Raw genomic sequence first — 14,623 nt, forward strand, 5'->3', positions numbered from 1 at the left:
TATATTTTTCTTTTGTTTTAGGATACAGGTTTGGCTAAATCTGACAATTCATTAAAAAAAACTGTTTATCCAAAAACAAATCTTTGCATGTTGTTTCTTGACGTATTATTTACATATAAAGTGAAAAGTGAATATTTTTAGTAGGTAAACCTTTCCCTTCACATAAGCATTGCCCTTAAGTTTAAAAAATAAAATAAAACCCAGTCAAAACAAGAGCAACAAAAACATAAATAAAAAAAAACAGCATCCCACATATTTTAGAAAACACACAGTACACATGTCAGTACTGTTTTTGTAAAGGTAAAAAAACTGACCAGCTTTAAATGTCTAATGCACAAGTTATTTTATTTATACTGAACCTTTTTATGTATGGACAACTATTTGTTAAGGATTAAAAACAAAATAATTTATTAATTACTTCAAATCTATTAAAGGCCTAGCATTCCTTTAAGGAATGCATATTGCTCCCTGCCTTTTGTGTTAGAGCTTTAGACTAAGATCATCTTGAGAAATGATGGAGTTACAGCCATTCTGGTCAAACCTTGAAAAAAAATGTCATGCAAATCTCATGCAATATCTTGTGTTATCTTGTATGAACTGCTAGAGCTCAGCACATGCTTCGGATATGACTTTTAACTACTAACACACCACACTTTAGTTTAATATCTGTAATATTCCCTGAGTTATAGCAACTTTTGTGTAGACTAAGGTCAGTTAGTTGTGTGTTGGGCTGACTCCAAAAGTTAGCACTTGTACATGTATAGTCAATGATTATTTTCTGAAAGTTTAATTAAAATTCATTCTGTGTTTTATGAGATATTTTGGTGCCAAATAGACAGAGATGACTCAATAGTTAAGGACAAAATTTTAAACACAAATTTCATGCAATTAGTTAGGGTTCAAAGTATTAGTTGTGGATCACTCTCAGCTATTAACACCAAATTTTAGGTCAATATCTGTAAAATTGACTGAGCTACAGAGGCTTTTGTGTTTGCCAAGATTGCATTTCTGTGGCATCCATCTTGAATTGGATGAACTCTAAACTTTGATTAGTTGTAGAAATCAACCCAGTGGTTACTTTCCAAAAGTTTCAATAAATTCTGTGATTTTTGAGAGAATTTGTCAACTGTACAGAAAAATAAACATGCACTCACATACAAAAACACAGGGACAAGCAAAAATCTTATTGCAATTTTATTCCAAAGGCAAAGGTCTATAATTTTTAGCTGCAAGAAACTTGTAAATCTTATTTAGCTATTGATTACATTGATTTAGTAAATCCAACCAAACCTGATCAGGTTACCCTTTAGAGTAGAGTCAGCAGAGTCATTTATCATCTTCAGTATATAATTCTTTCAACAGTCTTTAGGCTGTATGAATTATTTGACGTGACCTTAACAGATGTTTGTTGGGACATTCACCCACGGGTTGGGAGGGTTCAGCATTCTTCGGTAGTGGTGAGGGGAGAGATGAGATGAGTATAAAGACCCTCCACCTTCACAGCTGACAAGACAGAGCTGAGTGACCGTTCTGCAACCTTCAGCTGATCCTGCATCAGTGTTAAGGCCGTCATCATGAGCCAAAGCCCAGAGAGGATGTCCTCCTACCGTCGTCATTTTGAGGGTGCTGGAGCAGGCACTTCTGCAAACCAGCTTCGGACGTCTAGTCCATCTCCCACCCGAAAGGAAACCCGCCATAGGTCCACCAGCTTCAACCGCAGTGGGGGGTGGAAGACAATGGGATGCAGGGCCCTGACTGCCAAGCCTCGTCTGACCAGGTGGGTTTCAACTAAACAGACTTTTAAATCAGATCCTGAAGGGACTGAGAGGTCATCCTCAAATCAGAAAACCTACATTTTTAAAGTATCTTTGGACTAAAACGCTACATCCCCTCACTGCCTTTGTATGTTTACTAAGTTGAAGAGAAGAAACACTGCATATAGAGTGCAAAGTTTACGTTCACTTTTTCAACCAACAGCAGTCCAAGTATGGGGACACTGTGTGTAGATGTGTCCATGGGACAGGGGACAAATCTGGACATAGCTGCAGCAGAGAACCAGGCGTTCAAGTTGACTCGCACAAATGAAAGACAGGAGATGGTCGTCCTCAATGACCGCCTGGCTGTTTACATCGAAAAGGTAATTCTTGATGGCTAAACTTTTAAATCTAATCGGGTTTTTTTGCATTTAAAACTCTTCATTTAATTTGAACAGGTGCTACACCTTCAGATTCATGACTATTTAAGTAAAGGTCTGTATTTCCCATGTTCCTTTCTTTAGGTCCGAACACTGGAATCGAAAAACAAACTGCTGGAGGCTGAGATTGTGGGCCTGAAAAGCTCTTATGAAAGAACATCAGGCCTCAGGCAGCTTTATGAGACTCAGCTGAAGGGACTCAACAGGGAGGCTGAGCAAATGAAAGAACAGAGGGTGAGAAAAAGAGAGGATCTCATCCCACGAGCCCATTACAACATGTCAAAATCACAGTCTTCTTATGCGAGCATGAGTCTTCAGTAGTGGGTCCTTGTCAGCCTCTGTGTTCATTTTCACTTATCTGTCAGTTTCAGACTTTCATTAATCAACAATTCGACCTCTGTTTCCTTTCAGGATTTGTCTTTGGCAGCCAAAGAGGCATTGTCAGCCCAGCTGGACACACTAAAATCTAAATACAAGATGACACTGGCAGCCAGGAAGCAGACAGAGCTTGAAATTGAGGTTTTACGTCCGGTAAGACACAAAGAAAGCATCTCCTTGCAACTTTAAATAAGGTTGGAAGTTAGAAGAACAAAGTCTTAATAAAATCTATTCATATTTCTCCAAATTGTATGTGTCTGTACATCTAAGGATGTGGACAAAGCCACTGCAGTGCGAATCAAACTGGAAAAGCAGCTGGAAAACTTGGAGACTAAGCTGGACTTCCTGCAAAAAGTTCACAAGGAGGTAACAGACACATCTGCCACATTTACGAGTCAGTGGCCTGTGATTGGCATGCAGTTCCTTTTATCATGAATGGCGCAATGGGTTCGTAATGTGCCTGTAAGTTTTACTTAAATCCGGAAATGGATGACTGACAGAGTGACTATAAACACTGTCATTATCAGTCTGGTGTGAGGGGCTCAAACAAGGAGGCAAGTTAGGATTTATCGGGACTCCATATTTCTTAACACAAACACTCTAAATTATTCTTAATCTATCAATTGATCAATATGTTCATTTATAGCAAAAAGAGCAAACTTCAGGATCATACAGTATTTTAACATCTCTCCTTTGTTCAACCATTTTTGCATCTACTGTGGTGTTTGTTTGTGATCTAAAAGGAAATCGAGGAGCTGCTGCAGCAGATCTATTCATCAGCCTCCAAGATGGACTCGACCTTTGACCTCCCAGACCTCTCCACTGCTCTCATGCAGATTCAGGCTCAGTATGACAGCATTGCTGCCAAAAACCTACAGGTACTGTCAAACAACAAAGCTCAAATAACAGCACAAGAATGAGCATACAAGGCGATAAGTTGTTTCTGTTTAATCTTGTCGTGGGTTTCATCCAGGAAATGGATACTTGGTACAGAACGATGTTTCAGGACATGGGTGACGCATCTGCCGATCATGCTCAAAGAGTTCGAAGTTTAAGACAAGAAATTGCTGCTTATAGAAAGGATGTAAGTGGGATTATTTTTTTAAAATCTTGGTTTATGGTTATTTGTAGCTTGAAAATGCTGTGTGTTCATGTGTGCGCATTTAGATTCTGAACAAGGAACGAGACTTGGAGTCACTGAGGACAAAGAATGAGTTTTTGGAGGGCAGCGTCCGTGACGTCATGGAGAAATACAAGAAGAAGGAGGAAGATTTGCAGGTGACTGATAAAAAAAAAAATACAATGATTTATAAATCTATTAAATTCAATGTTTGGCAAATAAAAATACAAGTCAAAAGCTAAAACTGATATGTTTTATTAAAAGGCAAAAGGTGGGCGATAATGTTTTTGCCTGTGTCTGTGTGCGCAAAGTATCGTGAACCACCAGATGGATTTTACTGAAACATTCAGAATGCAATCACTGGATATCCATCTATAACTCATTAAGTTTCAAGGCCAACCCAATTGAAGATGGCTGTCACAGACAACTGGTCTAAGAAAAAAATGGTTAGAAAGAAGAAAAAACAAAATCTTACTTCACTGGTTCTGATTTTGTACCAGGAGCATATTGAGGCAACTGAACAAAATCTAAAGTTGACCAAGCAGAAGACTGCTCTGCTGATGAGAGAATATCAGGAGCTACTGAATGCCAAGATGGCCATGGAGATTGAGATCGCCACCTACAGGTGAACAAAACCTTCAGATGCATCTTATAAAGGATCACCAGATCAGTTCTTCTGTGTGAACTTGGCACCTTTTACATCAAATAAGATATATAACTTTTTATAGTTTGTTTATTTTAAACGCTCTGTGTATTGTTTGTGGCAGCAGGTATTCATTTTAACTTTCCTCTGTTTATGTTAGAAAGCTGATTGAAGGAGAAGATGGCCGTCTGAGCACCATGGTTGGAAAATTGTCCCTGACTGATAGTATGCACCTCACTCCCAGTGCTGCCTCGGCTTTAGCTTCCCTCTCAGCTCCTGCGGGGTCTTTGAAACTTGATGGAGCCCCCAGTGACACAGACAGAACCAAGCCTGCTGCAGCTACAGATGGAGTGGGGGTGGTTTGTCCAGTCAGCCAGACTGATGGTAACCTGCAGCAGCAGGAAACTGAGATGTCTGAGAGGAAGACCGTCCTCATCAGGTAAACTCTGATTTTGACACTCAGTTAGTGAAAGCTGCACAAACTTGTCAAAAAGTGATAATTTTTTCTGAATATTTTTCTTTTTACCCTCCCAGAACAGTTAAAACAGATGAGGACAGTTTTGTGAGCAGCACACAGCAGTGCACCATCACTGTTTCTGGAGCCGCTGATGAAGAATAAACAACTTAATGTGCGATTTTCCCCCGATCACATGCAGAGTTCAGCGCCTTTTAGTGAAAATCTAGTAGCCTACACTGCATTTCAACAGCAGCAAGACAAACAAACTTGTACACTGAAATGAAGTGCCTGCTCATAATCATCTTTCAGCTTCTGTGCTTATTTAATCCTCTTCTGTGTCAGGAAACAGATTTCTGACAGTAACAAAATAAACAGCAAGCAAGCATAGTTGTGGTTTTCATTTAAAGCAAAACATGTCAGTGTTATCTTAATATTAATGATGACAATAACAGAGGTTTGATTTACTCTTTTATGCATTATTTACTACAAAAAAGCTGCTTTTTTTATTGGCATTACATTTTCATTTTACTGCTTGAAAAGCAAAAAAATGCCTCACAGAGTTCTGCTCAAAAAGGTTTAATTTAGAAAGGACACCCTCAAGAAAACCTTAGGTAATTGTTCACACAGTTAGTGTTATTTATATATACAGGGTTGTACATCATTTATGTCACAGAATCTGATTCAGATATGAGTGTTTTCCCTTGAATGTCTCCTCCCATATTATAAATCATACAGAATTAACAGCGGAGTATAAAGTGCAGTTGAAAAATATAAATTACTTGCATCTCTCTGCAGTAAGAAGGCAATCATGAGAAACTTTGGCTTTAAAGTACAATGTTATCAACTGGAGTTGCATTTAGTTCAATGATTTGAAACTATGAAATCATGAGATTTTTGAATGTGCTTTTAGTGTAATGGTTTGGGTTCATCCCCTACTCCTCCTGCGAGGCGATACACTGCGAGGCTGACTTCATGAGCCAGAGCGTTGGCGCTCTCCTAAAAAACACAAAACACAAAGAGACAACGTTATATAGAAAACAATTTCACCTATTACAGTTCTAAAAAAGCACAGTTGATAGAAAAGTTAAAAAAAGAAAAAGTCCTAATCTTTCCGTTACCTGAGTGTTTGCCTCTGCGTAAACTCGGACCACATCCTCGGTACCCGAAGGCCTCACAAAGGAGCGAGCCTGACTGTACTTCTTCACCAACGTGTCGATGGCCTCCTGCAGCCCAGCTGGGCTCACTGCTCGTCTCTCTGCATCTGTCGTCTCGATCAGCCTGCGGTCGGAAACCTGAGACGGAAAAGAACAGATACATCTCATGTACAGCTGTCAAAACTGATGAGTCACTTCAAAATTCAATCAAACTACAAGGAGCTACGAATGAAAATGAACTAGAAAATTATTCATTTTCTCTGAAAATACAGTGTGATTGCTGAGGCTTCTTTGATGAAGGAATTTAACTGAGTTGTTAAAGCTAAAAGAAGCAAAACACTAGCTAAAAGCTAAGAGTAACAAAATGCTACGTATAAGTAGCAAAACAAATCTAAAAAGGTAAAAGTAGAATAAGAAGAAAAAAAACAGGGATATGCTGAAGCAGATTTCAAAAACAGCAATGTTCTCGAAGAAACTGAAGATACCTCAATGTAAAATATTTTGAAAAGTATAGAAGTTACAAAACCCACAAGTCTTAGCACCTATCTTTTGAATGAGCAGAATATTTTGATATATGAATGAACGATATGTGAATGCTGAGTCAGCATTCACACCATAATGCAGGCACATTTTATAACTCTGTGTACCTTGACTTTCAGCTGCCTGTTTGGCAGGTCGCTGTAGATGGCGTCCCACTGCTGAACCGTCATCCCTTTGATGGCTAAAATGGCTTCAATCAGCAACATGTCAGATATTGCATCTCCTACAGTCTTAAAAACAAAACAAGAAACATTCACCTTATTAATGACAAGATATTTTTGTCTTTAGTATGAGAAAGAGTTCCAGATATTGCATACAGAAAGGTGAGCTTGCTATGGCTTTGCACCTGGTTGATGATGTTGACAGTGCTCTGCAGCAGGAGAGCAGCTTTCTTCCTCTCATCATTGATGTTCGTGGCCTCGGCTAGTTGCTGTAATTTTTCCTCAGCAGATTTACTGAACAGTACCTGAACACAACACAAACCTATGTCAAAAGGGCTGGAAAAAAAGAAAGATTTTACAACGAACCAGATAAAGTTCAGGCCTTAACCTTATTAAACCTAAAGGTCCAACAACCTAATTTTAAAACCTTTTGCAAGCTGTATATAAAAAATTACCCGCAAACCTCAATAAGCCGAGGCAACAATGTAAGAGACAATGCCTTTATTGTCATCAAGGAAATTGCAGAAAGAAGAATGGAACAATATAAGGAGATTTATGTTTGATGGATTATTTCTTTGCTGCAACAACACTTCTTGGCATTACATCTTATACCTTTGTATGTCTGTATACTTCCCCTTAAATTGAGCCACATTTGTCAGGAAAATGCATTTGTGGGTTGAGCAGCAGAGTTGAAAATGTGGGTTCCACCCATGAAAACTTGCTAAAATCTCAAGTTTATATTTTTAGTCCAGATATGTACAAAACCTTGGCACTGAGAGGTAAGATTCTTTTTCACATGACTGGAACTACTGTTCATGTCATCAAACAGTCACACACACAGAAAACCTAGGTTTAAATTACTGGGTTGGACTGGTGAATATTAGTACTTTTTAATGAAAGTATGTGTGTTTTTCTACTCACCGTCCCGTGTCCGTTTGCCTCAAAGTACACGCCAACATCAAACTCCTGAGCTGCATGATGGAGATGCTTCACTCCGGTCTTTGTGCACCTCACTATCACCTGTATCAGATCACAATCTATGAGACCTAACTTCTCCACATCAACACAGAAGGACCAGCACTGCAGTTCACCACGTACTCTCACCTTCATAGTGTTCTCCAGGTAGTGTGTTGAGCTGCCGTTTGCATAAGCAGTTTGCACCACTGCTATCTTCAAGTCTAGACCAGCCTGTTTGTGCAAAGGAGACGAGTTTAGCGAGGGTTTGCCTGTTTATGGTTCACATGTCAGTATTTGAGAGCGTACCTGAACGAGCAGCTCTTTAAGGAAAGTGCTGATGAGAGTCGCAATCTTGTCTCCATCCAGCAGGTGGAAAAGGCCCTGAGAGTCAGTGTAGTAATAAACTATTCGGTCTGCGTCTCCGTCGAAGGAACAGCAACGATCTCCTGAGTTCATATCAATGCCTTTATACAGAGAACATAAAGATGTGAGACAAAGGGAGAAAACCAAAAAAAAATAATCTTCTTAAAAAAACTTTAGCTGGAATCAGAGTTCAAGATAGGAAATTATAATCTCTAAAACAGCCTGTCTTGAACCTTTGACATGGAGCTTGACATCAATCTAATCTTTTTACCTTTGTCTTAGTCAGCTAATGTTGTAGGTTATAAATGGAGTTATTTTCAAGTTTTCATGCAAGTTTTAAGCAAACAGTAAAACAAAAAGTCAGTTCTACAAAGAACTTCATCACCTTTTTCCTGCCAAGTTTAGCAACAAGTCAGACATTTAAGGTGAGTTTGCAGAGACACAACTTGCAATAATTCTTAATTTGGCATTTCATAGCCATTAAAAAAATTGAAACTTAGGGAAAGGCATTTAGCGTTAGCCCTAATTGAAGCAATTGGCTTATTTCTCTGGGTCTCCATCTCCACACATGTGAGCAGAAAGCAAACACAGAGTCTTTTTTGTTTCTTGAACCCGAGTCTGGAGCTGCACCTGTTGGAGGTTTCTGCTGCACTTTGACAAAGTCGGCTCCACACTGATGGTTTAGTTTTCCTTCGCTGCCGTCGTTGAAGATGGAAATCTGCAGCTCTTTCTTCAAGTGGCTCTCCATCTCGCGCACCTTCAGGGCCCCGATGCCATTAGCACCGTCGACACAGAGGTGCTTCTGGTCGTCCGTACGGTTGGACGCCTGATAAAAAGAATTTGTAATCACCGCATATATGAACAAAAAGTAATCAATGAAGGCAGAAGAACGTCCATCACATCCTATTTCCTTACATTTTTGGTGAGCTGGAGAAAAGCCTGGCAGAGTTTGCTGTAGTATCCTTCCAATGTGGCATCTCCGTATTTTCCATGTGTGTTCTTACAGCAAACCATGTAGTGAAGCTGTGGGGTGGTGACCAAACCATAGTCTGACAGGACAGACAGAGAGCAATGGAAAGTAGACGCACAGTAAGAAGATGCATAAACATTAAGACGGCAAGATATTCCGTTATGATGTCAAATGAACTCTACTTTTGCTGTGTCCACCGAGGGCATGAACTCCGTCCAACACTGCTTGTGAAAGGCTGGCACTGCTGCTCCTAGGATCACAAAACACACGGATAACAAGGGATGGATTCCATCTTTTAGTTTTCCTGTATTTGCCTGTTTATGTGCGAGTATTATATACCTGGTGTCTTTTCCCACAAACACGCTAGCCTCCTGATTCATGTTTATTTCCTCCTTCTTGACGATGTCCTTAAGAGCCGTGAGCAGCTCTTCCTGCTCGGTGTTGGCCAGCTGGGTGGCAAAGCCCTCCCACGTCGCTGTCAACATCTCCCCCATCGGGTCAACGAGCTTCACCCCGTTATCCTCCTACCAACCAAATGCAGAAAGAAAAAAAGAGGATGATGGTAAAGTTGTAAAAGAGGCTGTTAAATCTTGTAGGACTTCATTAAATTAGTATAAAAAAAACAACAATCTGAAGCCAGAGTTATTAGGTGAGATAAACTTTGAAAGACAAAGCTCATTTGGAGATCCTGCCTGACCTCAGGGTTGTGGGACGCAGTCACCATGACTCCAATAGTAGCTTTGGTCTTCTTGGAACGCAGCGCGGCCAACAAACCCATCCTGAACATGATGTGGTCCAGCTGGTTGGCATTGGTCCTAAATCCAGCTGTGCCATACTGCAAAACCAACCCTGCTGGCTTAGGGTGGAGACTGGACTGCTCTATTACCTCCTTAAAATAGTCTGCCACTGAAAAACACAGCAAAGAGACCGATCATTGGTGGGGAGAATTGAGTATTTCTGAGGTTGGGGTCTATTTTCACATTTTTTAGGTGTGAGATAAATAATACAGCTAAAATAAATGATATATTTCCAATATTAGCCAAGAATCTACAACAAGTATTTCAGACCAAACTGAAATGATCATCTTTAGACCTAATCATTTTAAACACCTTTTTAGATATTCTGAATGACGTTGGCTTGGTTTTAGGAGTAATCAATGTGATGAATTTTGAGAAGACTTTTAATCATGATTTAGGTTGTTATTAAACACTAGTCTTCTATTTGACTGCTGAAACAAAAAACAGGTCTGACACCAAGATGTCTTTCCTCTAAGATGAATACATTTAAAAGCTGTTTCCCTGACATTGCATCAGCACGAAAGCAACAGAATAAATCCATTTCATATTGATCCATATTGATCATTTTATTTGTGAAAAATGTGAAGCAGAACTAACAAAAAACATGTTTTTAAGTAAAAGTAGCAATATTATACAGGAAGACACTTAGTTATCATATATTTTCTGCAATTTTAATCATATCTGAGTTGAAATATAAGTAGCAAAAAGTGCTCATGAAGCACATTGTCAGATAATTTGCCATTTCTCTGTTATAATTTATGTGGATATAAGCATTGAAATTACATAAAATGTTGGGAATTAGCTAATTTTGAACGAATATTTGCAATTTTAGTAAGTTATATTGTGGTAAATAAAGAGGTTTTGCAGCTGAAACCTCATTTGTGAAGTCAAGAATCAGAGTAATACACTGTGTCCTACTCGTAAAGGTTTAATGATTACACTAATAACATTGACATAATTTATCATTAACGTTTTCTGACAGTGGCTGCTCCGGTTTGAGCAGCTATATCGTTAAAGGTCACGAAACGAGGCTAAGATGCTAAAACACAAACGCTGCTGCGCTCAAACAAACGTTTTTAATTCACTTACTGTTTGTAGTTTTTAGCTTCAGTCCGAGAATGAAGACAGCTCCGAGCTTCCTGGTTCTTGCGGTCCGTCCTTCTCGTGACAACGTGGCCCAATGACGTAAGTTCTAGACTATACGTCATCGACGTGGCCGCAGTTCACAGTTCAGATACGGAGCCCCGCCTACGCAGCTTCCGGATAAATGTCAACCTGGCCGCCATGTTGGAGAGGGAAAAGCCCCGCCCACTACCGCAGGAATGTAAAGGCTGTGCAAATGCTTAATTAAAACATGATCAATTTCTGTATTTTAGGCCAACTTTTAGGCTGTAGAGATAAATTTAATACATTATATAAGTTTTAAATCACCTCTTATTTCCTTTAAAGTACATAGACTTTTCTGTGATGTTTAAAGAGGTCTTGATCAGTAGTTCTTTATGCTTTCAAAGGTCTTCCAATGATTTTATTTGAACTTTGGCTGCATTATTATCTAAGTTTCTGTCCATTCCTTTTACCTGACAACATGCTGGACAGTGTGTGAGGACAGAGCAAAACAAAAAAGGACAAGTGGAGGACAAAAACAGTGTCAAACCGGAAACAAACAAACAAAAAAAAGAAAAAGCAGATGAACAGGATCTGAAAGTCATGATTATTAGTGGTGAAAGGAAATCCAGCAAAGAGCTGACTCAAAACCTGTGAGATGCGTCATCAGTCTGCTGATCATCTGCTGCATGTCAGATTAGTTCTTTAGGAATATTTTGCTAAAACAGCCTACTTTTAAATCAAATTGTGTTATTGTTGGTGCTTTACATATATTTAGCACAAAAATAGTGTGTAAAGTGGGTCTTTGAAGTTTGACAGGTTGCTAAAACGATTAAAAATTTAAGTTAAACCTATTTTCTCTTTATTTCTCTGTCTGACATTAAATCAGACCAAACTGTTCCTGTTTTTGATCAGTTAGGATACCAAAAAGTATTTCAATTAGCCTAAATTTTGAAAGGCCTGAAAAATGAGAGATTATTTTTTTTAGCAAGCTTTGGAAGCTTTTGATAGTTAACTGGAGGCACACCTGTGGATTCATCTTAAGGCACACCTGACCCTGCTTCTTTGTGTGACATCATGGAAAAATAATAAAAATAAATAGCCAAGATATCAGGAAGAGAAATGTCAACCTCCACAACCCTCAACTCTGAAGTCTGAACACAATGAAATGTCCTGCAGTCATACGCTCGAATGAGATGGTTCTGTCTTTCAGAGATGAACGTGGTTTGGTGTGGAATTTGCATAACAACCCCCCTTAAAAAGCCAAAGAGCTTGTGAAGATGCTGCTGGTCAGAGAGTCATTATCCACAGTGGAACGAGTCCTTTACCAACATGAGCTGAAAGGCCACTCAGAGAGGAAGAAGACATTACTCTGAAAACAAAACTAAAAAGTCTGATTACAGTTTGCAAATATACAAGCAATGAGACTGTAATTTTTGGAGACTTTTCCTTTAGTATAATAAAACTAAAGTTGAACTGTTTGGCCATAATGACCATCGTTACATTTGGAGGAAAAAGGCAGAAGATCACAAGCCTGAGAGCACCATCCCAACTGTGAAGCACGGGGTAGGCAGCATCATGTTGTGTGTCAGCATGAGGAAAAAACATATTATATATGTGGAAGCAACACCTCAAGACATCAGCCAGGAAGTAAAAGTTAAAGTTAAAGCTTGGGCTCAAATGGGTCTTCCACAATAAACAATAAGCAAGGCGCCTGTAAACCTGACTCAGTTTCACAAGTTCTGTCAGGAAAAATGGGACAAGACTCCAGCAAACTTATGTTGGAAGAAAAGGAAAAGGAAACCCAAACTTTTTAACACAAGTCAGACATCTTAAAGGCAAACCTACAAAATACTACGGAAGTGTATGTAAACCTGCGACTTTAATGAAAGTGATAACAAATCGTCGCTCTCATTATTCAGGTATTTAACAAAAATAAATAATTTTGGGAATCCCAACTGACCTAAAAAAGGAAAGGTTTAGTCGGATTTAATGTCAAACTGGTTCTGTCTCTTGTTTGACGGTGCATGTAAACATCTGGTCAACTGAGGATAGATAGAGATAAATCAAGGTAGATGCAACAGCGCAAACGTCACGCTTATAAATTAACTCCTTTGGTGCAAAGTCACCACCTTCTGCACACAAGGAGCCCACAAACAGACCTTTGAGCCACATGAATAAAGTACCATTTAACCAAGACCCCGCAGAGAGAGAAGAGTCTACATGGGCGAAAAAATAATCAAGCAATTAACAAAAAAAGCCCTCCCCACCCCCCAGCCTTTAGCCTTTTTTCCTGTTGCTCCTGTTTCAGAGCATCTTGCGCTGCGCAGCTTTTTGGCGACACCACCAGGAGCGCTGCGCATTTTTTCTCCCCCTGTCGGTCTGAGGAAGAGGAGCCCAGCAGAGAGGAGGAGGCGTTTGCGAGCAGAAAGGAGAAGCAAAGAGGAGCAGTGCGGCTTCTCCTTTTAATATGAAACAAGCTCTTTTATCCTGATGCACCGACGCGGGAGGAGATGCAGGCAAAGCTGAGGTTCCGACTGACGGGGTGCTGATTTTTGCGATTTATGTATTTTTAACGATCACAGAAGCCTCTCCTGCAAAGCGTTTATTTTACTTTTTTATTTCCTCCGCCAGCCTTTGTATTTTATTTGGTTAAATATTTGCTGCAGGGAGAGAAAATCGCGTCCATTGCCCGCTGAGTGTTACATAACGGAGAGGCTTTAGCTGTCCAAGGTGCTGAAGCCTAAAACGGGACGAGCTGAGAGAGCGAGACAGGGGGGATTCACAACCTTGGGTAAGTCTGCAAATGTCAAATCGACCCGACCTCTTAATTTAAATTTGAAATGACATTCATTTGATGACTGAGCTCATTTTATTTGTTTTCTCTCCACGCGCGCAGAAGGTCACAGGCCTGCGAGTCGTGAGGAGGAGGAGAAGCTCTGCATCCACTGAGCAGACGGGAGGCTAACTGGGTTATATTCTGATTTTGGTTTCCCCCTCCCCACCTCCATCACCACCACTACCACTGGTGAAATACATTTCCGAGCGGAGCTGAGAGAAAATGTCGGGGCAGACGCTCACGGATCGCATTGCCGCTGCGCAGTACCAGCTGACGGGATCAGATATGGCCCGGGCTGTCTGCAAAGCCACCACTCATGAAGTGATGGCGCCCAAGAAGAAGCACCTGGAATGTAAGCGCGCCCCTTTACTCCAGCTATTTCTGATGCCGGGTCTTGGTTATCACACGCGCGCAGGCCCGCGTCACTGCTATATGTGTAAAACCCTTTATCTCAATTGGGTGTGGTGCCATGTGAAAATTATGTGTCCATGGTGATGACCCATTCAGTGACCCTTCATATCTAGTGAAAAATTAAAGCAGGAGAAGAGGCTATTGAATTGAAATTCAGATTTTTAAAAAAATATTTAAATTGTTTTACAGCAAACTCGACACTGAAACAAGTAAATGATTAGTCTCCAGAACTCAGTCAGTTTTACAGATATTGAGCTAAAGTCTGGTGTGGGTAGTAGCTGAGAGGCATCACCAATACATACTTTTAAAACTGACATATCAAACAAGATCTATGTTTAGAACTTTGGTGATAACTACAGGAGTCAACTCTATCTGTTAGCAAGATATCTAAAGTTTTAATCAATCAATCAAATTTTATTTGTATAGCACATTTCAGCAGCAAGGCATTTCAAGGTGCTTTACATAATTAAAAAACAAAATAAAAACAGCATGTGACAATGAATAAACAGTAAGAAAGAGACAAACATCAAAAACC

The 14,623-nt window shown here is 39.8% G+C and overlaps 3 protein-coding genes across 21 annotated transcripts in view; 2 read left to right on the plus strand and 1 right to left on the minus strand.

The window, feature by feature from the left end:
* Positions 1-1,523: 1,523 nt before the first annotated feature.
* ngs (notochord granular surface) lies at positions 1,524-5,172 on the plus strand. Its single transcript, XM_017435974.3, has 11 exons — positions 1,524-1,777; positions 1,978-2,137; positions 2,279-2,428; positions 2,606-2,725; positions 2,843-2,938; positions 3,316-3,450; positions 3,546-3,656; positions 3,740-3,850; positions 4,193-4,317; positions 4,496-4,774; positions 4,870-5,172. Exons 1-11 carry the CDS (start codon positions 1,575-1,577, stop codon positions 4,952-4,954), a joined length of 1,575 nt encoding a protein of 524 aa, XP_017291463.1. The 5' UTR covers positions 1,524-1,574; the 3' UTR covers positions 4,955-5,172.
* Positions 5,173-5,243: 71 nt separating this feature from the next.
* On the minus strand, positions 5,244-10,903 carry pgm3 (phosphoglucomutase 3). The gene is made up of 13 exons (XM_017435973.2): positions 10,824-10,903; positions 9,635-9,843; positions 9,277-9,461; positions 9,120-9,187; positions 8,883-9,016; positions 8,598-8,793; positions 7,911-8,068; positions 7,752-7,835; positions 7,569-7,667; positions 6,833-6,952; positions 6,594-6,716; positions 5,911-6,084; positions 5,244-5,788 (listed from the first exon to the last, which is right to left on the minus strand). Coding segments are annotated over exons 1-13 (1,641 nt in total). The 5' UTR covers positions 10,825-10,903; the 3' UTR covers positions 5,244-5,698.
* Positions 10,904-13,224: 2,321 nt separating this feature from the next.
* The window catches only part of LOC108247682 (clathrin coat assembly protein AP180-like), a 32,927-nt gene continuing 31,528 nt past the window's right edge, over positions 13,225-14,623 (plus strand). For all 19 annotated transcript variants that reach the window (XM_037981636.1, XM_037981639.1, XM_037981641.1 and 16 more), the window contains exons 1-2: positions 13,225-13,632; positions 13,738-14,029. In XM_037981636.1, the coding sequence (XP_037837564.1) occupies positions 13,900-14,029 (130 nt within the window). In that variant the 5' untranslated portion in view covers positions 13,225-13,632; positions 13,738-13,899. The remainder of the gene's footprint in view (positions 13,633-13,737; positions 14,030-14,623) is intronic.

The sequence above is a fragment of the Kryptolebias marmoratus genome, linkage group LG19 (assembly GCF_001649575.2).
Source record: "Kryptolebias marmoratus isolate JLee-2015 linkage group LG19, ASM164957v2, whole genome shotgun sequence".
NCBI classification, from domain to species: Eukaryota; Metazoa; Chordata; class Actinopteri; order Cyprinodontiformes; family Rivulidae; genus Kryptolebias; species Kryptolebias marmoratus.